At 44.7% G+C, this 26521-nt stretch overlaps 1 protein-coding gene across 1 annotated transcript in view; it reads right to left on the bottom strand.

The window, feature by feature from the left end:
• Positions 1 to 26521, bottom strand: part of sli (slit guidance ligand) — a 379301-nt gene that overhangs the window by 8510 nt on the left and 344270 nt on the right. The window contains exons 28-33 of the mRNA XM_065440604.1: positions 25056 to 25219; positions 15671 to 15887; positions 15408 to 15547; positions 14943 to 15036; positions 13991 to 14733; positions 5467 to 5676 (exon numbers count right to left, since the gene is read on the bottom strand). Coding sequence (XP_065296676.1) covers positions 5467 to 5676; positions 13991 to 14733; positions 14943 to 15036; positions 15408 to 15547; positions 15671 to 15887; positions 25056 to 25219 — 1568 coding nt within the window. The remainder of the gene's footprint in view (positions 1 to 5466; positions 5677 to 13990; positions 14734 to 14942; positions 15037 to 15407; positions 15548 to 15670; positions 15888 to 25055; positions 25220 to 26521) is intronic.

Consider the following 26521-nt stretch of genomic DNA (forward strand, 5'->3'; position numbering starts at 1 on the left):
CCCACACAGAATGCTCATTGGGTTTAGAAATTTCTTGGCAAAAGTGCAAAGAAAGAAATAGAATAAAGGGAGAACATGCAAGACAAGCATCTATATGCCTTCCCTTCATTCCATTTAATTTGCACTTCTACTATGAATACTCATCAGCTAGGCCAGTTTTTCTGCATTGATGTCCATGTTCTAGGCACCTTTAGCCATGCTGGCTTGTGTCATTGCCCTAATCGCAGCAACGCAAGTGTGGTATAGCATGTTGTGAACCACAGTAATGCCTTCACTCCTACTTGACAGAAGCAGTGCACCAGAATCAAGTGCTGATTACTCTGACTGTCAAATGCAGAAGTCACAGCCGTGTATCCAAAATCGCTTTGCATTAGCAGCCATTGGTAAAGGCCCTCGGGGCCCATTGCCACAGGTGACAGTGCACATGAATGTGCAATGACTGGCTGTAGTGTTCCTGACTCAACATTTGATGACTTGAGCAACTGCTGTGTTCCTGAGAAGCAAAGTTGAACACAAGGAGGAGCGAGGGTGCTACTTTCCAGTAGTCAAATGAGCATCTATACACAGACTCTTTGCATCAACAGGAAGCACAAATGTTCAAATGCAATATAAATTTCATCTGCTTTCTTTTATCAGTTGCTTTTCAATATCATAGATTACAAAGGGCAGCAGTATTGGCTGTGAGGCCACATTGAGTATGTCCACCAGTAGGGCCACTTATAAGCACTCATGTCCATATCCACCGGTGGGAATCGATCCAAAGCCTATAGTGGCCGCCTACTGCTGCCACCTAATGTTTGTGTCATTTTCAAGCAGTGAAATGCCCGTTTCTGCAACAAGCATTGCTGCATATGTGTTAAATGCTGGTGGTTTCAAATACCTACTGGATCCGATACAAACACCAGAGAGCCCAAAACGAGATCATGATTCATACTGGCATCTGCAACAGGATTGTGTGGGCACATCTATTCTTGTTTTAAAAATGATCCTTTTAATTGGGCAGGAGCTGACACTCCATGAAAAAGCAGCTGCTTCGTGATAAAAAGCTGGCTGCGTGAAAGATGGCTGATGGAAGGTTCAGCCTAAACCAGATTATTGCAAGACAGATAAAAGGTGGGTTAGCGGTTACTGAAGAAAGAAAAAAGCCAGCCAACAATCTTGCGACTACCTTATTACTATGTAAAAAGCCAGAGCTTGGAGCTAATAAGTCTCAGGGGTGGGACAACAGGGTAATTGTAGAGTGAAAAAAGTGAGAATTAGGAAGCAGGTGTGAGATGCAGATGCCTCCAGGAATTGCAGAGCGCACAATGCATGTAGATGAAGGTGCGGTTCAGACCACTCATAACGCAACTGCTTATGATAGAAGACTGAATATAACGCAATTTTTTCTTACCCCCACAGACCCTCCCACAGAAATCAATGTACATGCGTAGCATGCCTATAGTGCAGCTGCCTGAGATGACATATTGTTTATAATGCAGCTGCCTTTGGTAAATTTAAAAGGGTGAAGACACCCTGATTGTATGCTTGGATTATCAGATACACATTGCTGCTAGGTCTACATGTTTAGTGTCTGTGCAGGCATTGAAAATTGCTGTTTTCATTGCAGTGCAGTACCGCTTATAGTGTGGATCTTTGCAACTCCAGAACTTAAATTATAAGCGATGGACACTGTAACATGTTTTAGTCCTCAGCAGATTATGTCATTTTCAGCTCTTCATGGCAACCACAATTTTCACCTTCTTCCATGTTTTAGCCCTCAGTAATACTTAGCATGTGCATTCCTGCCAGGCTGTGTATAACAAAGTCACTGAAAAATGAAAGCCACTGTCAGCTTTGTGCAGAACATAGCTCATTCATGGATGGACCAGTGAATAAGGTACCTTCATCATTGCACATGAAGGTATGATGTGAGCTGCAGCAGGTCTTATCCTTATGCAATTATGTGTTACACAGACATTGCAGGAACCCCTGAAAGCACATTTCATGCAAATGAGTACTAGTTTGGTGAGATAAAAAGAAAGGTGAGGCTGCTTGATGAAATGGAAGCACTGTGCAACAATAATTATTCTCCTAATTTGTGGCTTAATTAAAAAATTTTCAACGTAGTGGAATGCACAAAGACAATGAGCGCCAGCTATGATACTCCTTTGCTCATGTGCCATAGCACCTAACATGGCCAGATGGTGTGCAGAAAGAATGCACACGCTTTTCACTGTGCTACTTCTACTAGTACTCATCATTGCTCCACCTTCACAAGATCAACCTCTAGTGTAAGCTTCAAAATATGCTTGGTGATTACAAGAATGTTATGCACACATTACAAGATGGCATGCCCATAATAGTACATAAAGCTATATTGTATAATGATAATTTATGAAAACAATAGGTACAAGATTAAGGTTCATACCTCAATGTTTTCTTTTGTTTCTTTAATTTCATGGCTCATCATTGCTACTGCTTTACCATAAAGCGCTATTGCGCCAACCAGGCACAATATGCACATGTGCAGCCCAGATAAGCTAGCACACACTCAGGCAGGGGTGCTAACAATGTCAGCAATGGTAACCAGTGCTCTAAACAATATTTCTCGAAGCTAGGTGAGGTGCATGGTGAGGCATGTAGACTAGCAGCACAAGAAGACCAAGAGCAAGGGACAATATTGTGAAATGAAGAACCAGGCCAGACTTGAATATTCTACAAGCTTTAGGAGCTTGCTGTTTGATTCTTTAGCGGAAAAAGATGGCTTTGTTGGCAGATACAATTGAAGGGGCGCTGCAACACTTTTTGAACATGGTAAGAAGACATTTGCAATCTGTAGACAATGCTGCCATGAACATGCAAGCTAAGTGCAATCCTCGTTAGGATTGCAAATTTGGCAAGTTGGTACCGATCCATCTTCAGCAGCACCACTTTTGACAGGGACAAGCAGCCAAACAAAGGACATTTCCAGTCCTGTGTTCCACTGCATGTAGCAGGGAGCCCACAATCTCTCATAATGGATTGCTTACTTTCTCCTTCAGCTTTCAAGGTCCCCACTTTTGCTGCAGTCAGTGATATCATAGCCAGTGCAACAGCCCATAGACACCTGCCATTGATTGAGTTTTCATGACCATGTATTACACCCGAGCGAAAGCTTGTGCACACCCACATCGCCCGTCTTGTCACCATTTCTCTGTTGCTCTGGGGCACCTTTGTCAAATGCCAACTTTGAAGGGTTACCATATGGGCACCACATAAAAAAAGGGGGGGGGGGGGCAATATAGGAGGGGCATTTCTATCGGCACTATCCAAGAGGCAATGTTGTGTTGAGAGGGAAAGTAAACATTGCACGCTTTATAATATCTCCATTATTAATAAAGGGAAAATGAAACATCCACCCAATCGTAGCAATTGCTACAAAGAAAACCCATATGGGTTCCTCGAAAGAAATAGCTTCACAGTTGAAGAAAACTTCGTCCTGGTCCAGGACTCGAACCCAGTACCACCGCCTTTCTGGGGCAGCCGCTCTACCATCTGAGCTAACCAGGCGGCTAGCAGATGGTAGAGAAAAGTTGAGCTCATCAACAACTCTGAAGCAAAGGCAAGCGTTTGACATAACAGTTCTGTGGAAACACGCAAGGTGAAGCGAAGTAATTAAAAAAGGGAAAATGAGACATGAGTAGAAGCTCGATTGCGCAACATTTGGACGACACACACAGAAAAGAAACACACACCACAGAGCGCTCTGTGGTGTGTGTTTATCTTCTGTGTGTGTCGTCCAAATGTTGTGCAATCGAGCCTCTAATATGCTATACCAACATGCCCAGTCTTGAACCTTGATGAGACATGCGTAATAATGAGAGGCATGAATGGGTAACTGTAATGTAAAATGTCTGGAAGATGAGTATTTATAACCAAGGAGAAATTTCATTTAGAATAGTGGCACATTGATTAGGTGGAACGGAGTTGCCAGCTGTGTCTACCGAAGCAATGGAGTTATCAAGAACGGGGTTAATCATACGCCAAAATTTTCAAACATTAGATGTCAGGAGTGACGGTAAGGTACTCAACATGAAATTATATTTAGCTTCCTTTAATGCTGCGATGTAAGTATCAGATGCAGATTTGTAGGCTGTCCAGTGCAAGTTTGAGGATGATAATTTGGCCAAGCGATATAGACATCTTTTTCGATTAGAAGCCGTTTGATATAGGTGTTATACCATGGTGTTCGAGGATTAGACGTGATAATGTTAACAGGGATGTACTTTTCAATTAATTAGTTTACTTTAGTTGAAAACATGTCCTAGTTATGTTGAATAGGACGCTCATCAAAGTTAGTCAGAAATGTGTTTGTGAAATCAACTAATTCATTGTTGATTGCCTCGAAGTTAGCTCTAGCATAGTTGTGAATTGTTTTGCATATTTGCTTGTTTTTGTAACTTGCACAGGATTACATATGAAGCATATTTTGTTAATAACCATTTTGTTATAATGCAGCGCTGAAAGGAAGATGATTGTGGTTGGTTATGAGGGAATTTCATTAGTTTCTTTTGAGCTAAGCGTGTTCTGGGTGAAAAGTCTTGACTGATGGATATGTCATTTGTTTTCAATTGTTCACACAGTGATAATACCTTTTCTTAAATCTTAAATTTGGAAAACTTTGAAATAATGGGGTAGGGTTTGGCAGGAGAGATTGTACCTAACCGGTGAGCACGCTGGATGCAATCAGGATAAAATGAGGGAAATAAAAGAATGATTGCGTCTGTTAGCTTTTTTTTCAGTGTCATCCCAAGACTCTTTGGAATCTGGAAGGACATAAAAAATTAACTTCTCACGACATGACCTGCACTCCATTTTATCAAGTCGTGACTGAAATGAGTATTTGTGTGAAGACAAATCATGGACTTCCTCTTTAAGGCAAGATACTTCTTGTGACAGGTCTTGAGCCTGTTTAGCTTGTTGTTCTAATGTGTCCAAGCGATTATGAAACGCCGCAAGTATGGTCTCAATGCTTTACTGTATATTTTTGATTGCTTTGACATCAGTGGCGAACTCTCTGCGCGAGATTTGCTGGCTTGCAATGAGTATACGCATGAATTTCTTTTAGAAACTGGAACATAAGTGACATTTCCTGTTTTGTACCATCAGGTAAGCTTTCTATGTCGAGAAGTGATTCGGAGCAGGTGGTTGGACCTGGATTAATCTCAACATCTCCAGCACGTATCAACAAACAAAACATTGAAAAGCATTCAGATAAAGTCTCAAGTAATTCAAGCTTCGACCATCCGGTAGACAGTGGACAAGGCAGCAGCAAAAGAATGTGCCCAGATGGAAGTACTTTTTGTCATGTCAGCTCCATCGGTGTAGCCACTCCACTTGCACTAAAAGTGATGTCCCCAAATATTATCAGCCCGCATAACCTCACAGTAGAACTTTGCTACATGCAGCATATGCACCAGCCTATCACACAGTTGAGGCTCTTACCCTGGTCGCAGAATGGCCCGTTCCAGCCACTGCGGCAGCTGCACTCATAGTTGTATCGATCAACTGGTATGCACTTCCCGCGCTTGCAGAGGTGGTTCTTGCATGGCTTGGGGTCGTCATACTCCGTGCAACCAGGCGAAACACGCTGTTGCTTGCGTGCATTCATCAGGTCCATTGGCTTGTCATTCACATACAATTCCTTCATGCAGCCTGCCACAAAAGTAGGTGAGGGTGAGACATCTTGTCAGTAAAGACAGCAAGAGAAGTTATTACATATTGTGGATAACAAGACAGTCAGAAAGATATATATATATATATATATATATATATATATATATATATATATATATATATATATATATATATATATATATATATATATATATATATATATATATATATATATATATATATATATATATATATTGCTTCCCAATTATTTCGACTGGACAGGTGTTGCACCACTGAGCACAAGGAGACAACATCCACTCCAGATCATCTTAAAAGTAGAAAATTAATTACACGGTTAGATACTTTGTGATGTTGTGCACTGTACATTCAATGTTACCAATCACTCATCACAAATTTACAATCAATAAGTGTCATTTGATATGATGGCAGTATGCTACAATAGACAGTCATTGTCAATTAACTATGTAATAAAAACTCTGCACGCCTGTAACCCCCCTATTCAACAGCATGACATGATCATATACATTTTTCATGGGACCTTATATGATCATCATGTAAGGTTATTGGTTAGAGGTACGTTATTGCATATTTCCTTTTTTGATGCAAGAGCAGTGGAGAGCACTGATAGACCATTAAAATCAACACAAAATGGAAGTCTGGTTCTGCCAGTTTCGTGTATTTTACGGTGGAAAAAGTGGAAAAATAAACTTATCGACTTAATATCAGTATGTTAACGATTGCAAACAAAGGCCAAAGAATAGGAAAGGAAACTTCCACTGAGTTAATTTCTTATGCAGCAGTGAGGAATATAAGAAGAAAACTGGTGTGAAAAAATGGCTGTGGCTTAGGTAAGGTTAAGCCCAGGATGCGAAGCATACTAGCCTTTATTTTAGTTGTTGAACCACTGTTTAGCCTGGTGAACTGCTGTTGCTTGGCTATATTTGGTTCGGCTAGACGAAGAAACAACTCATGCATTACTGCTTCGCCTTCAAGAGTGGAACGCGAGAGCGTTCCCGTCGACCCGCCAAGGGGTGTAAGACAATGGGCTACAGGGCAGCGACTACGCGCCCCGCATTGGACGCGGTGAGCGTCGAGCAAAGCAGCGTTCGGCGCGGCAACGAAATGTGCGCCTGAGCAAGAGACGCACGCCTTAGAAACAGCTCGTTTCTAAGGCAACACCGCATTCACTAGAGACGCTTTTGTACCGATTTGAAGCATCGTACTCGTGGCTCAGTGGTAGCGTCTCCGTCCCACACTCCGGAGACCCTGGTTCGATTCCCACCCAGCCCGTCTTGCAAGAGTTGAGCCAAAGCCACTTCTCCTCTGTCGTGACGTCACGGTGTCACGTGATTTCATGGCGACACCGCCGCGCCTGAGGAGCTGGGTTGAGCTCTCGTAATATGCTTCGCATAAAACAAAATCAGATCTGTGACTAAGAAAATCTACAAGACATGCCGGTACATAAGCCCCTTGTCAAGAGGTCAGACTGTTCTGATTAGCCATGACGTGTTTCTTGACTATGGTGGAGACACCTTCGAGTTTTGGCCTGCAGCAACACATCCAGCATTACATTGTTGTCATGGTTCCCGAACAGCAAGTGGAAGCAGCTGGCTGCCTCTTCTGTGCAGAGGGGCAGCACGCTACCTTTTATGGACCAGATCTGGCCAATGATGCAAATAAACATGCCATTAGGCGTCAAGCAACATGAGCAAAATGTGCTCATGCATCTTCTTAAATATATTTCTTTAAATACATCAGGTAGATTCAAAAGCTAAGCACTATATAGCACTAATACACCCTAAAACTACCATAAAACCAGGTTTTGTGTGCCTTTTGAATGAATTTTGAATATAACTACCATAGTTATTCTAATATAGGTTGACCATGTTTTTTTTGTTTTTGTTTTTTTCCTAATATGTGGCCCAGAATGAACGATGAACCTATATTCGTGACCAAAAAATCTGGACTTATATTTCTGAACAAAGCTAGCAAAGTACCGAGCTAATGGAGTGCCTGTGTCGCACCCACCGTAAAGCCAGTCTGGAGATTATCCAGGCTGGCATTAAAGGAGAACTGACAGAAATGTTTGTCCTGTTTGCATTGCTTTATTGGATAGCCCAGAACTTACGTTATAGAGTCTTAATTCCCCTAGAGTGCATCAAATAATTAATTAGGTTATAGAGTATTAATTAATGTAGAGTGCATTAAATAATTACTTAGGCTACCTTTTATTGAAGTCATTTCAAAATGCATGCCAAGAGCAGTGCGGCTTCAGACGTGAAAAAGGTTACCCATTTAGTCACCAAAACCTGTTGTGACGGTCTCGTGGAACCAGATACCACTGATGCATATACACACATTGTGGCTGTCATGCCTAAACCCGGGTCCCTTCAGCACTTGACAGGAAAATAGAGGAGACAGTGTCCCTCTATGTTTCAATGACACGGTCATTGTATTCTCTTCAGACACCACATCCTGCCACCTCCACTTTCGGTGATGTGAGAAGCAACCTTTTTCACGTCTGGAGCCATGCTATGCTTGATGAGAATTTTCAACTGGCCGTACTAAAGGTGCTGTAATTATTCATTTGTGGCACTCTTGAAGAACTGAGGCTTCATACTATAACTATAGAGGTGACAGCTACCTAAAAAAGCAAAAAAAAAAGCAGCAAACAAAATTTTTCGGTCAGTATTTCTTTAAGATTTACTGCGTATTTAACGCACTTGACAGCACCAAGGATGACATTATTTGGGGTGCCAAGGATGCCTACAAAGTATTCAACAAGGACCATACTACAGATTGCAGTTGCTACAAGGATGCTGCTTATGGCTTTGTTTATTGGTATTATGTTACGTTATTATATCAGTTAGTGAGGTTTAGTAGTTGAGCTGGCGGTAAATAAAGGAGTGGAAAGTTTTTCATTTTTTTAGAATATATGAATCAACCTATGTTAGGTTGTGAGGATCAATGGCAAATAATTCAACAACATTCGGTTTGCAGATGACATTGTCCTGTTTAGCAACACTAGGGATTAATTGCAACGAATGATTGAGAACCTTAATTGAGAAAGTGTAACAGTAGGGCTGAAGATAATTATGCAGAAGACAAAAGTAATGTTCAATAGCCTGGCAAGGGAACAAGAATTCATGATCACCAGTCAGCCTCTGGAGTCTGCGCATGAGTATGCTTATTTAGGCCAATTACTCACAGGGGATCCTTATCATGAGAAGGGAATTCCCAGAAGAATAAAATGGGTTGGTGTGCATACGGCAGGCATTACCAAATCCTGAGTGGGAGCTTACCACTGTCATTGAAAAGAAAAGGGTACAATCATCGCATTTTGACAGTGCTAACATATGGGGCAGCAATTCAGAGGTTAACAAAGATGCTCGAGAAGAAGTTAATTAAAATACCATGCAATAGGAAAACGACAAAACGCATCTCAGGCCACCAGACCACCATACCAGATCGACATGCGTCGTCGTCTCGTGCTGCAGCGCTCCCCGCAACACACCGCATTACGTAGATGTCAACAATAGTTGAGTCTGTCAAAGTTTTTTAGTTACTTCGGATTGTATGCTTTCCCAGTTAGTACGTCTTTTTCTCATGGATTTTTCCAAAACGTGTGGACGATGTTCTACTGTAGTGACCACTGAAGTACTATAGCGCCAAACAGACGACACAGGAAGGAACACAACACACAGGAAGGAACACAAAAGTTTTGCTGGAATATCTTTCTTGTACAGTGGGCCCTTCAATATGTGTTTCCTCCCCTACGTCAAATTTGGCAGCCCTCGTCACCCACATCACATGGTCTTCATGCCGCGCCAGACACATCTCGTTTTGCCTCAAGAAGGGACTGATTCCTGGTGAAATTTACGCCCTCTTCGGTGCCATTCAGCCTTCCTACGGGCACGCAAAGCGGGTGTGTAGGATTGTACGTTCGGAATTGTGGAGGCAAGTGCGGCTCTTTTTTGACTATTTGCACATGACATGTCACATCAATTATCCTGAGTGGGTTGCCGAGAAGAAATTCCGGGAACACAGGAAGCTTGCGGCTCAAACGGTGGAATTCTGGTGGTGACATATGCTAAACAACACACCCAAGCCGCCAGACAAGAAGAAGGCCAGTGGTGCCGTAAAAATCCTGGGACAAGTACAAGTCACGGAGGATGTAAAAAACGTGCTGGTGAAGGGACCGAAGTTCAGCCTCGAACCTGAAACTGCAGCGCACGAGCTACTTTCTTTGAATAGGCGTCGTGTTGCCGAGAAGGCGTCACCTGAAGACCAGGAAAGGTGCCTACTGGAAGGAGTGGACGCGCTGTCAAGAACAGTTACGAAGAAATCTTCGAGCAACCGATCTGGGATTAACAAAGTTGTCACATTCTTCAAGGACAATGGCCTGCTGCTTTTACAAGCTGACAAGGAAGGAGGCTTCGTTGTGGTCCCGCAAGGAAATTACAAGGAGAACGCCTGCCAAGCTGTGGAAAAGAATTTCGCCACGTCAAGCCTCAAGCCGGCTAGGGTGAAATCTCAAGCTGTGTCCCTCTGCAAGGAACTGGAACTGGGAAAAATAGCAAATGCCATAAGTAAGTGCAAAAATAAGACTTTGGGCATGTTTTTTACCGCTAAGACCCACAAAGAAGAAGTTCCGTTCCGGTGTATCGTGAGTGAAAGGGAATCTTGGCAACGTCATGTTAGCCAGTTTCTGTTAAAGCATTTGAGTTCACTTAACATGGAAGATCCTTTCGAAACAAGGAACTCCTATGATGTGGTAGCATTTTTACAGTCTTGCGGTACCGTAGGTGTTTTTTTCTCGGTCGATGTTAAAGATCTTTTCTATTCTATCCCACACAAGGAACTGTTTTCAGCTGTCCAGGCATGCATTGAAAAGAAAGGGACCATTTCGTTTCAGAATTCTGTGGGCATGTCAGTTGAAAATTTCATTAGGCTTCTGAAGTTTTATCTCAGTTCCACGCTTGTTCAGTTTGATGATAGGGTTTATGTTCAAAAGAAGGGCATCTGTATAGGGTCCTGCGTAGCCCCCATCTTAAGCAACATTTTTCTTTCGGCCGTTGATAGCGTTTTGGACAGCATGCTTGACAAACAGAAGGTTTTGAAAGTATTTAGATATGTAGATGATTTCCTAATTGTGTTAAACAGACAGGATCCACCAGGCCACCAAGAAACTGTCAAAGAGATGCTAGATGTGTTTATGAAATATAGCCATGGGTTAGAATACACCTTTGAACTACCAAAGAACAATAAGTTAGAGTTTTTAGACCTCGAGTTCAGCCTGGGAGCTGAAGTGCACTGGAAGTACCAACCCCGAGCGCAAAAAGAGTTCTTGTCTTATGAGTCAGCCCACTCTAAGACCGTAAAAAGAGCGATAGCCAAAGGGGCATTGGAATCGGCTATCAGGAAGTCATGTAAGCATGCCATACGGAGCAGCTTCCATCAGCAGATTGAAAGGCTTAAGGAGGCGGGGTTCCCACAGACAGTTATAAGTTCTGTAGTAGAGAGCCTGCTCCAGAAGATAAAAGGGAAAGCAAGAAAAAACACGCAAGAACAAACCAGGAGATTAAGACCTGTAGTTGTACCGTACTCCCACCGCGTAGCCCACAACCTGAAAAAGGTCGCGAGTAAATTCAAAATCCCGGTTGTTTTCTCAGCCCCTTCAAAACTTGCTACATTGTGCGCCCGCGTTAACAACCAGAAAACAGAACGCGTGACCTGCGGAACCCAGCATACCAATCCACTTGTCAGTTGCAAGGAAGGCGTAGTATATCAAATTCCGCTCTCATGCAAAAAAGTTTACATAGGACAAACGGGGCGGTGTCTAAATGAAAGGCTGAAAGAAAACGAAAGGCTACAGGAGAAAGGAACAGGTTCCAATATGGCCATCCACTGCAAAGAGTGCGGGTGCAAGCCTCGCCTAAGAGAGACTATCATTCTGGACAGAAGTCGAGACAGCGTGGCCCGCGAGCTGAAGGAAGCCTTCCACATTAAAAGGAAGGGCATTGAATGCGTAAGCGAACCATCGAAAATTCTCTATAAAAGTGAGATGTCATTTTTAGAAGCCCATAGTTAAATCTGAGCATGTTGCTGCGCCGCCTGCGCCTGGTGAACATTCCCAATCTTTTAGTTTTTAAGGGGTACTCCCTTACGGCGGTGTTTGTGTATCGCATTACCATTATCATTTATAGTCATTTGGCCCTGTACACCACGTGTCATCTTCACGAACGTCACATTCACAATCGTTCTATCGCCTTTTGCCCATTTACCATGTGATGTTTTGACAATGCGCGAGTTGCGCCGCCAAATTTGTGTATATATATTGTGTGTTTCCGTCATTAAAGCATCAGTTGTTAGTAAGCGCTTGTCCGTGTCTCTTCTTCCTGTGTCGTCTGTTTGGCGCTATAGTACTTCAGTAATGCACCAACTAGCCCAACAAAACGTTTTGTAGTGACCACAATGGCTGCAGCATCTGCTTTAGCAGCAGTAGGAGACAGTCAGTAGACACTTTAAAGATATGCTACCTTACTCTGAAAACCCCGATTTGCGCCCTGCCTTCAGCAGAGTTTCAAGTGAAAACACTGACTCAAAATGAACAATTACCTGTATTTACACTATTATACCAAACTTCTTTCTATGAAACTGGGTCTGAAAATTGCTTGCACATTACACTCAAATATGGAAACAAACAAGATGGTGACAGAAAAAGTTTTTGCATGTATTAGCCAGAACAACGATGTTGTTTACTGAGCTTTCATATGAAAGTGGCACAAGTTATCTTATGTGCTGAGCTAGTGGTAATGGCACATGCAGCATCACATGTTTTTAGCATGCCAAAGTGTTGCGTCGCATGCAGGGTATCAGAACAAAATGTTTTTCGTTTGGTTTCAGTTTTGTTCCACTGAAAAACATTTCATTCCAGATATGCTACAGAACGAACAAAAAAATTATTTTTAGCGGTTCATAGCAGTTTTGGTTCGCATGCAAAAATCTTTATAGCAAAGTAACCATAAAGACATAGTATTTATTCAGTAAAACATAGTAAACATTCAGTTTGCTTGCCTCACCACACCCTGCTGATGTTTATGGTGCTCACTATTTCTATCTTGTTCCTAACAGCTCAATGTATCAGCATGAGATGCTTTCCTAATGCACTTTTCAACAACAAAAAAAAGAAAGAAATGAAAGGAAATAAAAAGAAAGCGACCCTCAAAGGGTTATGTTGGGGCCATTCTATTCGATGAACTATTCAATGAACCTGTACAGTCTTTTCACATTTATATGTTTCCCTGCATAACTAGACTAACATGATCTATATTTTAACATGAAATGTACATTTCTGATGCATGCTCACAAGTTTTTGCACATAGCACAAATGTTCACAGGAGAGGCAGAACTGCATGTTAGGCATGACAGCTGTGCATTAGTTCTGTACATGTGTGCAGCAAAATTGGCTTAATTTATGAGATTGTGAATGCAAACAGCACAAAGAAACCAACATTGTTCCCCTTCAAGTACAGTGGAATCTCGATAAATGGAAATCACTTAAATGGAACTGCCTTTTAAACCAAACACCATCTCATGGTTGGTTACTTTTGTATTGCATGCAACTGTATTCAGCTTTGTCTCTCAGTAAATGAAACTGCTGGTAAACAGAACCAATTTCCATGGTCCCTTGAGGTTCCGTTTAAAGAGAGTTCACTACATAAAAAAGGGTGCCTAGAAACTCGTATTGCAACAGCATGCACTTCCACTTGTTGACATTTGGCTATCACAGGTACCATTCCTTCAAGACACTTGAGTGCTGGCTTTCGCATACCTCATGCACATAAAGAATGTGCCACGTTTTTACCCCTTTGTTGACATTTTAGCCCATGAAGAACTTTTCGCTGTGCTCATGCAGAAAATCGTCTTTTCTTGTGACTGACGACAACATTGAACGTGTCTGACAGGGGCAAATGTGCGGAAATACACGTGACACGCTGCGATTTTACTGTGCAATCTCAGATGCCATGGGCTGCACACTGGGTAATGCCAGTGCATCTGGTGGTGGTACTACTGCCGTGGTTTGTTGTGCACCTCCTAGGGAGCCACATATGTGCTCCCTGGATGTTCACAACTACAGTCACTTGCTTCCGTATAAGCAGTCTACAGCTGATTATTTTCTCTGGATGGTCTCAACAACAAGGGCTGGGGATTTCCGTAATGTAGGCTCATGCACTACACTGGCTAGCCATGCAGCTGTGCAATCTGTGGCCATGCAGTGAAGGCCTTGAAGGCTCTGTGACATGCTCAAGAACCCAAAGTGGGCACTTACCAAGAAAGCTGGATGTGTTGCGCAGATGCCACTGGCGCAGAGCGGCGGCCGCCACATCCGCTGGCAGTCCACCCACATAGAGTGGTGTGTACAACTCCAGGTACTCACGGGGGCCCTCATTGACCACAGAGCGAGTGGGTCCACCATCCACCATCATCGTTACATTCTTCTTCTCGACAACGAGAGTGAGTGAGTGGTAATCACCATCAGGCAGGGTCTTAAAGCTGAACATGGTTGATACTGGGTAGTTGCCTGCATCGTAGCTGACCCGCACGCGCCCCTTGAACAGCTCGACAGCCAGATGTTGGCCTTCACCGGTGTAGGCAATGACACCAGACTCACGGTGTGTGGCCAGTTTGAGAGTGATGTTTGCACGGGGCCGAGTCTGGAGCGGTTCAAACTCGAGGAACGAGTCCTCACGGAAGCTCACACTCGACAACAGCTCACAACGGCGGCCTGTGAAGCCTGGGCTGCACTTGCACACATAGTCGGCACCAGTGCCTCCTGGTTGGAAGCAGACACCATGCTTGCAGTCGTGCTGCTGGCAAGGGCTGGTGCGCGGGTACAGCATGGCAACCATGGGTGCAAGCTCGCAGTGTGCCCCACCGAAACCACGTGGACACACGCAGTCGTAGCTGTTGATACCATCCACACAGGTGGCACCATTTAGGCACGGCTGTTCAGCGCAGTCATCCACATTGGAGCTGCAGTTCACACCCTCGAAGCCCAGTGCACAAGCACACCTGCAAATGTGTGTGCCATGAACTGGTTCTTTGGTGATCAAACACTGCATATGCACCACAACTTTCGGTGGTGCATGGTATGTTTGAACAATGTGGGAAAAACCATCATTGCACTTATTGCACTTTGTATGGACTTAATGCCCACAAACAGAAGTTCTATTCTTGTTATGAATAAGTGTGTAACAAAAAACACAATTCAGTGCACTTACGTGTAGTATGTAATGTGATCAACACATGTGGCACCGTTCTTGCATGGGTTGAATTCCTTACTGCAGAAATTTATTTTCTTCTCGCAATAGTTTCCTGAAAAGAGAAAAGTGTAAGAGTTGCATTTAAGTAACAGAAAGAAAGAAACAGTACCATTACTTTTCAATTAATTTATTTATCCCTAAAGGCCCACAGTCCATAACATAAGAGGTGCATACAAGCGTGTGTTATACAATCATTTCAGGAACAAAAATGATGCAGTTTTGTAATATCTTAACAGAAATAAAAAGGGAGGGAGGGTAGTGCATCTGCAGGTAGCAATATCATAGGCTGCAGTTTGTTGAGTTTACTAATGAACATGGAGACATCATATGCAGAATGCTGTAGATCCATCATGTTATGAATTCATATATAATAAAGCTCTCCATTATGTCAGGGGCAAGTTTGAGAAGGAAGATTATTCGCACCAATGTATCCAGGTGCACAGGAGCATGAGTAGCTTCCAATTGCGTCGATGCAAGTGGCATTGTTTTCACACTTGTTCTTGTAGCAGTCGTCGATGTTAGTCTCGCACCGGTCCCCTTGGAAGCCCATTGGGCAGTGGCAACTGTATGGGGCAAAATGACTTCTATAGAACCGTGCAAATCTGCACGATTGAGACTATATCTAGTTCACTATAATTAAAACTAATGCTAACGCCAGTGCTGGCAAAGTGCAGCGATGTTCCCACCTGAAACGCCCTGCTTCGAGAACTTTGCAGGTGCCATGATTCTCGCAGGGGTTGCCATAGCAAGCATCCACAAGATATTCACAATTCCGGCCATGGTAACCAGGTGGGCACACGCACTCGTAGTCCCGCAGCGGCACGGCGCGGCACGTGGCGCCGTTCTGGCACGGGAATGTGTAGCAAGCATCGCATTTGGCCAACACATCCGGTTCAGGTTTGGCTGCACCATTGGTTATTGGGTGGGGAAGAGGAGAAAACAAAACAACAGACTGAACTGTGCAATCTAAGTAAACATGCAAAGCCAGTCAACCCTATAAAGTTGTATAATGAGGTTTAACATTTCAAAGCACCACACTTGTGGGAAAGGGATGAGGGGTATTTGTTTTAGACAATTTTGGTCGCGTGAGGTTCTCTGATGTCATCTAAATCCAATTACTCAAGGGTATCGCCATCGAATTGGAGCCACTGCGGCTGGAAAATCTATCCTATGATTTTGTACTTATTAGCAGAGTCTCTATACTACGTGGGTAGCACTCAGAAGTGGAGCTCGTTTCTGGACACTGGGCTTCTGCATCTCTTTTGATACGCCATACGCAACCTTCTGCATTGTTTCCAAATTAATGAACAAGTGGCAGTCAAGAGCAAAAGCACTGACATTATCACCCATACCGCAGATAGAGGCAATGCCACCATTATGCTTAAAAGGACAGTAACGGCAAATACTAAGTTAAGCTAAAGTGATAGATTAGTGCTCAAGAATGTCTAAGGCATCAATATTATTGCAAACAAAGCTTTCGCAATCTAGAAATTGAGGTAAATGCAGGACATGAATAGAGACTCCCCTGAGTTATTAAGTACTAACCCAATGACGAAGGCACTCCTCATTATAGTTCTGTAACTAGCACTCAACCACTCATAATAATAAGATCGTTGTATTACATTAGAAGACCAAAAAACAATGCTACTTGTGCAGTTCTATTAGATTTTTAGAAAAAAATAACACACTGATGTTACCCTTGACGACAACACAGGTGGTTGAAAAGTTTTGTTTTCTCCATTCTGCACTACCTGTGCTTCTGCATTTCAGTAGTTTCATTATCACGTAGTGCCGCGCCAGTTTTGCTGGCTTACGAAACTCACACAAACTGCACGTAGCATAGGACGCTACGTGTGATGTCGTAGGATTCCCAAACAGTACACACCACTAGATCAAGAGCAACTGCAGCAGTGAATCCGATGCTCTGTCTTGGCTCGGTGTCTCCATAGTCGAGTGTTTGCGTTTGCACAGAAAACCGTAATGCCATCTGTAAGCTGCCGTTTCATTCACCGTTGGCAGTAAAGGGCAGTGATGGCATATGCAACATCACCACTCCCCGCTTGGGGGTGGGCGATTTGAATTGCGCTAAAGGCATGGTCCCTTCATATGCAATTTTCTCCTAAACTTTTTTTATTGTCTTTTTTTGTGTTTTTATTGTCTTGTTATGTTTTTAAGTCTTTTATCGGCATGAGGCAAGTGCTGTGTTCTGTTCAGTTCATCAGTTCAGTATTTGCCTTTAGTGTCCCTTTAACAGGGAACACTATTAGAAAAGGAGTATGCTGTCTTGTAGTATGTAACCACCTACACTTGTCTTGATAAAGAACAAACAGCCAAACTTCAGAGGCACCACTAGGTTATTCACCGACGTCTTTCACATATGGCAAAGAAGTCCGACACAGCTGTGGATGACACGAAGGACGCCGACAGGAAGACGCAACAGCGTAGGCTTAGCCAGCCACACCAGGAACAGCGCCTAGCCCGAGCCCCACTTCAGTAGTGCTGGTGATCCAGCTGCGGAGCTCTGCACGGTGCACTTCTTCTTCCTTACAACTTCCCCCTCGCTGAAGACACAGCCACACAGGAGGCCTAAGGTGTCGTGAGGACGAAGGGCTCGTGATACGGCTTGAGCCGATCTACATGCACAGTTTCGCGGTCTCGGCGACGCAGGTCCGTAGGGGGCGTCAGAGGTTCGATGACTTAGTTCACCAGAGAAGTTTGCTGTAGAACCCAGTAGGGTCCATGGTATCGGGATACAAACTTGGAGGAGACACCTAGTGTTGAAGTAGGAGGCCCCCACAACCAAACAAGAGCGTCAGGTGAAAACTGGTGGTGGGGGCGCCCGTCGTGATGACAAAATTTCTGTAGCGCTTGTTCTTGCATTGTGAGGGAGTGAGCTAGTTGCCGACATCCTTCTGCATAGCGGGCGGCTTTGGAAACCAGTGTACCATCTGATAAGTCGGGACAGTAAGGAAGAATAGTGCCAATGGGAAATGATGGTTGTCGGCCATATAGAAGAAAGAAGGGAGAAAAGCCTGTCGTTGACTTGGGTGCCGTATTGTAGGCATACGTGACATAGGGAAGGATGAGGTCCCAGTTGGTGTGGTTGGAGGCAACATACATCGAAAGCTTGTCGCCAAGAGTTCGGTTAAAGTGCTCTGTCAATCCGTTTGTTTGCGGGTGATATGCGGTGGTACAGCGATGAATAACGCGGCATTCAGTGAGAAGTTTTTGAATGACATCGGCGAGAAAGACGTGACCTCGGTCGCTCAGGAGTTCACGGGGAGCGCCATGACGTAGAACGAAGCGTTGAAGCAGGAAGGAGGCAACGTCACTAGCTGTCGCGGCTGGTAGAGCGGCCGTTTCTGCATACCTCGTGAGGTGGTCTATAGCTACAATGACCCAGCGATTGCCGGCAGCTATGTATGGCAGAGGTCCGCATAGGTCTATCCCAACTCAGTCAAAGGGTCGCGAAGGGCACAGCAAAGGTTGCATTGGTCCAGAAGGGTGGCAAGGATCAGGCTTGCGGCATTGACATTCTGTGCAAGAGCGAATGTACTTTTGCGCAAATGTGTACATACCGCGCCAATAAAACCTATGACGCAGTCTGGTGTAGGTCTTGAAGAGACCAGCGTGTGCGCACTGAGGGTCGGCGTGGAAAGCGGCACATACATCAGTGCGGAGCTGCCACGGTATTACAAGCAGCCATTTGCGGCCGTCGGAACTGAAGTTACGGCGATAGACGATTCCGTCGCGGATGGGGAAATGCGAAGTTTGCCGGCGTAACACTCGGGATGGTGGGCGTGCAGGTAAAATCAGAGATGTGATCTATCAAAGATGAAATCCAGGAATCCTTGCGCTGCTCCAAAGCCATGTTGACAGAAACGAATGGGAGAAGTGGGTCATTTAGGACGGAGACATTGACAATGTCGGCGTGGACAGGCGAGCGTGAAAAAGCATCGGCATTGGCGTGCTTCTTGCCTGAGCGGTAGACAACCCGGATATCGTACTCTTGGAGCCTCAGCGCCCACCGGGTTAGGCGGCCACAGGGATCCTTGAGAGACGACAACCAGCAAAGTGCGTGGTGATCGGTAATGACATCGAAGGACCGGCCGTACAGGTATGGACGAAATTTTGTGATGGCCCAGATGATCGCTAGACATTCTTTTTCCATGACTGAATAGTTCGCTTCAGCTTTCGTGAGAGTGCAGCTCGCATAAGCAACAACATATTCTTGGCAACAGGGCTTTCGCTGGGCGAGCACAGCACCAAGACCAACACCGCTAGCATCCGTATGGATTTCTGTGGGGCAGTTGGATCGAAATGGCGCAGTATTGGTGGTGTTGTTAGCAGGCAACATAGCATCGTGAAGGCATTATCGCAAGCCGAGGACCATGCGGAAAGATTGGGGTCTCCCCGAAGAAGCTCTGTCAGAAGTGCCATAATCGAAGTGAAATTTCGAATAAAGCGGCAGAAGTACGAGTAGAAGCCAATGAAGCTGTGCAAGCCTTTTAGAGACGTTGGCCTCGGAAATTCTTTAACAGCATGGAGCTTAGCAGCATCAGGGAGAACGCTGTCCTTCGACACGACATGTCCGAGAATTGTAAGCTTGCATGCCCCGAAGTGACACTTTTTCAGGTTTAGTTGGAGGCCAGCTTCACTGACAGAGCGTAAAACCTGCTCCAAGCGATGAAGGTGAGTAGGAAAATCTGGTGCAAACACTACTACATCATCCAAATAACACAAGAACGTGTTCCCTTTGAGGCCTCGAAGAATAGTGTCCATCATCCGCCCAAAAGTCATGGGCACATTGCAAAGTCCGAATGGCATCACACAAAATTCGTATAAGCCATCTGGTGTGATGAAAGCAGTTTTAGGCTTATGGTCTGCCACCATAGGCACCTGCCAATAACCAGAGCGTAGATCGAGGGAGGAAAAGAACTCTGCACCTTGTAAGCAGTCTAGGGCATCGTCGATCCATGGCAATGGATAAACATCTTTTCGGGTTATTTTGTTTAGGCGAAGGTAATCCATGCAAAAGCGGATCGAGCCATCCTTCTTTTTAACCAGAACAACTGGCGATGCCCAAGGGCTGTCGGACAGTTCAATGACACAATGCTTTAGCATGTCACCTACTTGCTCATCAATGACACGTCATTCTGTCGACGATACGCAGTATGGTCGCTGCTGTAGCGGTGATTGAGAACCGGTGTCAATCCGGTGACATACAATCGTCGTTCCGCCCAGGGAAGCATTATGGCTGTCAAAAGCAGGGCGAAATTTCTCGAGGAGACGGAGAAGGTCATGGCGTTGTTTGGGGTTTAAGGCGTTGTCGATGACGTGGCTGAAAATGTCTTCAGGTGATGTGGCAGTTACGAGACTACAGTAGAGGGTGTTGACCTCTGACAATCCACTAGGAAATTCCAACGTGGTAATGGTGTCGTAGGGCTCAACAGTGCCAAGGGATTCACAGCGAAGCAACATAATCAGGAATGGAAAGAGGTTGTGCACAGAAAGGTGAGTCGCACCAGCTTGAAGGCCAAGCAGGGCAGTTGGGAGTGGTGAGAGATGGTGATGAACGAAAGCAGTGGAAGGTGTGAAGAGTACGGTATAGTCAGAGGCAACAGAACAGGATACAGGTGCCAGAATGGATGCGTGCGGCAGTATTTGAATGTCATCAGTGAGGGACAACTTGGTGCAGGAAAGCAAAATGTCATCAGATATGGCATTGTCAAGTGAAGAGAAGGCGACTTCTGCACGGGAGCAATCAATGACAGCTTGGTGATGGGAGAGAAAATCCCAACCTAAAATAATATCGTGGGAACAGTGGGGAAGAACGACGAACTCGACTGTATAGAGCACTCCTTAAATTTCAAGTCTGGCAGTGCACGCAGCCACCGGCTGGATGTTCTGTGCTGTGGCCGTGCGGAGCAAAGGACCGAAGAAAGGCGTCGTGACCTTTTGTATTGAGCAGCATAGTTTTTCAGCAGTCACAGATATGGCGGCACCTGTGTCAATGAGGGCAAGCACAGAGACACCTTCGACAGCAACATCAATAACGTTGGGCTGCGAAAGAAGAGGGCTTGAGCATTGCAGCGATGATGCAGTTCTTGCCTGGGGAACTGCACCACTTAGTTTTCCCTGTCAGCGGTAGAGGGACGTCGACGCATCGGGGAGAGCGAGCGACGACAAGGAGAACGGCGGTCAGAAACTGGGTGAAGGCTTGGGCGGGGAAGGGGTAAATCTCGGTCTGGAGCATAAGACAACGGATGGTCCTACGCGACTGTGCATGGGTCATCACGTGGATGAAGAGGACGGCAGTGGCACAGGCATGCAACGGGTCCGGGAATACCGCACGAATAGCAGATGGACTGATTGTCTGCTGTGCGCGGGAGGTCATGGCGGCATGGAAGTAAAAACAGGGCTAGGCATCGGAGGTGGAGCCCGGAAGGTTGGCGGTCGTGGTCGTGCGTCGGCGTCGGTGAGTTGAGGCGCCCGTTCCAGAGGAAGGACCTCGGACACTTGTTCTTCTATAACATGTTGTAGGGTCAGACTAAGGGACGAACTTGACTCCGGCGGGATGGAGATGAGGGAGAGCTGGCAAGCAACTTCTTCCCGGACTAAAGCCTTGATCTGCGAGGGGAGGGTTGAATATTGAAAAGGAGAGGTCAAGCCGGGCAACAATTCCTGATGGGGAACAGGATGGCGAGTGAGGAGGCGTTGATAGCGGAGGTCGTCACAGCTTTGACACAGTTCAATAACTTGGGCAACAGTAGAGGGGCTCTTTGAAATGAGCATCTGAAACGCGTCCTCGTTGATACCCTTCTTTATATGCTTGATTTTATTTCCCTCGGTCATGGATGCATCGACGCGTTTACAGAGATCGACGACATCTTCGATGTAGCTGGTAAAGGTCTCACCAGGCTGCTGAGAGCGTGACTTCAGACGCTGTTCAACACGAAGCTTTTGAACAGTAGGGTGGCCAAAAACCTCGCTGAACTTTGTCTTGAATGCCATCCAGCTTGGGACTTGGCTTTCGTGGTTCCAAAACCACAAGTGGGCAATTCCGGTGAGGTAAAAAGGGACGGTGGTTAATTTCGTGATGTCATCACATTTGTTGCTAAGACTGACGCGTTCTTATGATGAGAGCCAGTCATCAACGTCGTGGTCATCAGTGCCGCTGAAGATGGGAGGGTCTCGCTGACGGAGTGTGCCGGGGCATACGGAGGATAGGGGAGCAGGTGGTGGTAAGCTCGTGGCACTTTCGGTGGTCATGATGGCAGGGAGTGTCCGGCTGTGCAATTCCAGGATTACAGGAGACCCAGCAAACTTCCACCAATTATGGCAAAGAAGCCCGACACGGCTGTGGACGACACGAAGGATGCCGACAGGAAGACAACAGCATAAGCTTAGCCAGTCACACCAGGAGCAGTGTCTAGCCCTAGCACCACTTCAGTAGCGCTGGCGATCGGGCTGTGGAGCTCTGCACGGTGCACTTCTACTTCCTTACACACAATATATTCGCTCAGCAAAAATTCAACCCTTTGCAACAATGGCTCTGCTGCATCATTACTTGTTCTGAAAAGCACCTGCAAATGAAATGTTGTTATATGCCCAATTATAGATTCCAGGTAGTCATTGGTGCACAAGGTTGTCCATGCTCACGTCCACCATTGCCCCAAAAATACACCCAGGAATCTGATAACATCACAGCACCACTTTCAATTACACTGTCGCTTTTGCCCTCTTGACGTTTCGGTATTAGGGTAGTACTCCACTGCATGTGCTGTCCAAAAAACGAAATGTTAAACCAAAGTGTGCAGTTCTGCCTTTTATACAATGGTATATATATACATAATTTTTTAATGGAACCAATAAAATAAATAATTGAAAAAGGATGAATATTCATCAATCTAAACATTTTATTCAGCATGCAGCTCCAGTGCTCACAGTATGTAGGGAGAGAATCTACCAATTTGCAAAACATCTTAATAGATAAAACTATACAGCTTACTGTGGAAGTGGGGTCCTGCAGCGGCTTTCCATGCTTCGACGTGCCTCCTCATAACAGGGGAAAAAACATGTCTGACAGTGCATGTTTACAAAACCAAAGCAAGCACCACCCATAGCAAGGTAGCTGCCATGGATAGCCTGCCATGAACATGACAGGAACGTGTCCAGCATACTGCCAGTATCTGCACTCTATCACTACAATACCACTGGGTTGCTCTGTGCAGCAACTACAATAGATTTCCACGTTAATGGGAGCAGCATCTGCCAAGGTCTAGACAACCATGGTCTGGGTATTGTGGGACTAGACTCTATACACACCTTTCCAGACTGGCTGGGCTCAGGACTAATGCTGCCTCCGCCATGTAAGGTATCAGGCTTATTAAAGCGAAAAATTTTTTCCCGTTTCCCTCACTTTGTGGGCACTGGTCACTGGCTGCTGTCTTGCACAATGGGCTAGTCCTGGAGATAGCGCAAACTGAGGTGGCCTTGTAGCTCATGTCTATGCACATAGACATGAGCTACAACACAAGCATGTCATCATCGTCATGCCATTGCGAAATTTCGTCACTGTCATTCCATTGTCGTCATTGCCGTCTTGTCATGCAGTCGTCATCATATACAATCACCGTCAATCCATTGTCATCCTTCCATCATTGTTATTCCGCCATCATCATGCTGTCATCTATCTGTCATAGTCATGCAGTCATTGTCACTCCATCCTTCCGACACCGTCGTCGTCACGCCATCATTGTTATGCCATCATGGTTGATCCATGCCGTCGTTGCTGCTGTCACATTGTCTTGTCAAAAAGAATTTGTAAAACCACACAAGAAGCAGTGCTTGGCTATTTTAAGCCCAAGCTGGTTCCTTGAGGACAAAAGCATACTGGAGCAAATATTTGTGACCGGATGAGGTATGTATCAGCAGCAGAAAAAGACTTGGAGACAGGTGAGCACATTGTAATGAAATATGCCAAGATATTCACACAGCCAGGACCATAGGGAATGTCCCCCCTCCAGAAGCACTCATATTTAAAGCTAATGGGAGTGTTAACTGGTCAGCGGTCGAGATAAGGAAGAGACGTTTAGGGTATTAGTAGAAAAAAAAGCAGGGAAGAGATGGAGCTGGGGTCATTACAGGCATAAGTAACTTAATGTATGCAATATAAAGACAAAGGTTTTAATGAAGAGAAAAAATATGAATTAGAGATAAGCAAAATGCTAGACTGCAATAGATGTAATAAAACCTCATTGGCTCAAGCAGGCTAGATGACTATCACCGTCCTGTTTTAAAGGGGGACACCTATATAAATCATCATCATCATTAGCAACATCAAAAAGAAGGTGCCCTGCTGCTCAAGCAACACGTAGTGCTGAGTGTCGGTGATTATCAAATGAAACGGCTGTGAAAAGCGGTTGCTGCCTTTTAGTGGGTTTCCAGCACAGTACATATTACAGAGTGGTCGAACAGGTGATGCTTCGAGCTGGAGGCTTTCCCTGTTCGACCACTGTTGATCATTTTCCATCTTTATTCTCCTGCGAACCTAGTCTTGTTCGGTATACTACGGCATGGTAATGGAGTAGTAGTGTAGTTATGAGTAGAGGCAGAAAAAAAATAACAATGATAACACGTACCAGCAAAGCACAGATTGAGCCAACACATCCGTGCTAAGCACACATCTCAGTCATGTGTGTGTAACATGAGGGCTTCGTCCCCCAATTTCTTTTTGTGCCCAGAATAAAACTCCAGATTTTTTCTTTTCATTTTCTCTTTTTTCTTTTTCCCTAGACCTAGCATTTCTACTATAAAGGCTACATATTCATCGTTGTTTGGCAATAAAAGGTTTATGGCACATATGTTGAAAGTACATTCACAATGCATTGTATAATGTTTAAATTGTTAATGCCTAAAAAGGAAGCTTACCCGAAGTAGAAGTGCTTACTAAATATGTATCTAGACAGCGATGATACAATGACCTGCTTCTTTAGCTGTCCTTGCTAAGCTCAAGAAAGTAATGCAACTGATGGAGGTTGCACACTGGAGAAAGCTGTGCATACTCACCGGCGCACACAAAGTGGTTCGAGGGAGCTGTGAGCACCAACTTGTCCTTCATGGTTGCAGGCTCGGAGCAGCGTGCAATTCCTGGTTCAATGTAGTCCTTCTTGATCCAGTCAGACAGCCAGCGAAGGCTGCAGTCGCAGTAGAGTGGGTTTGCACCAAGGGCTCTGCGTCATGTCAAATATCGTGCCAGTCATGGATATGGGGAAACATCAGATGTCATCCGGCAACACACAAGAAACATGCTGTCGGCAACCCTCTCATGCAACCCGCTGGAAACATGAAAGTCGGAGTCGCTCACTTTCATATGTTCTCACTAGGGCCTCCAAAAGCCCATAAGAAACATAGACTTGAGCCCCCTCCAAACCCTTGCAAAAGCCAAGCAACAATGGAAAATATCTTCAAACTTCTGCAAAAAAGTAAACCTACAACTTATGAGTTCTGCCAGCAGTACCCACCCTACTCCTACAAAGTTGCAACCTGATAGAGTAGTTCCCTTTCGGTGCTTTTGCCGAGCACATGATTTTCTGCCTAAGCCACCATTCCATTTCCGGGGCGCATGGTGGTAGCCCTGTTGCCGCTCGCATACTTTCCCAAATGCTGACATCACTTTCAGAGCTGAGATCATTGCTATGGTTCCTACAATGCAGGAGAGGCATGTGATTCTCCTTCATGGTGTTGCAACTGTTCCCATGGCATCAGCGAACTTGAAAGTGCATCCTCTTGCAATTGATGCTTTGAAATTTATGTTTCTGAACCTCAAAACAAACTTCAAATGCATGTTCTACAGCATAAAGGTTGTGAACTCCACATGTGGCAAAGTTCAGCTAAATCCCTACACATTCTCCTAGAGAGAAAATGCCAAAATTATTCCACTACTTGAAAGGTCATTATTTTGATTCCAGCAGCAGATTAATAATTTGGCTTCCCCTCCACTTTAATGTTCCTACGGCTCTGAAATTTTGCCAGCATGTTCTTTGAAGTATGTACTTTATTTCGACAAATTTTCAATCGATATGTGTACCCCATTGTATCTTTACAGCAAGTGTTTTTGTCTCTGAACAAGCCCTAAGGCAAATTCCATTAGTACAGACGATGATCTTCTGCAGCTCTCTCATTCATCCTATGACTATTCAAATTTTGACAATATGTTCAACAAAGTATGCACTCTATTTGTGAGAATTCTCAATTTGGTACTCCGAGTAGTTCTCCTGCAGTGCTTCTTTGGAACCTAGAAATAATCCTTTCATATATAAATTTGCCTGCACATTTGCTCTGCATAAATTTTTCATCTGCAAAAAAAGTGTATTGTATTTGAGACTGCTTGCTGCGGTAATTGATGTATACAGTACATTTTTGTTCCATCATAGTTTGCAGTTAATTTTTTCATGTTTGTAAAGTGTAAAGAATATGTATGACATTCAAGGGCAATGACATCTTGAAGGCAATGAGTAATTTCAGTGCAGTTA

The sequence above is a fragment of the Dermacentor albipictus genome, chromosome 1 (assembly GCF_038994185.2).
Source record: "Dermacentor albipictus isolate Rhodes 1998 colony chromosome 1, USDA_Dalb.pri_finalv2, whole genome shotgun sequence".
Classification (NCBI taxonomy): Eukaryota; Metazoa; Arthropoda; class Arachnida; order Ixodida; family Ixodidae; genus Dermacentor; species Dermacentor albipictus.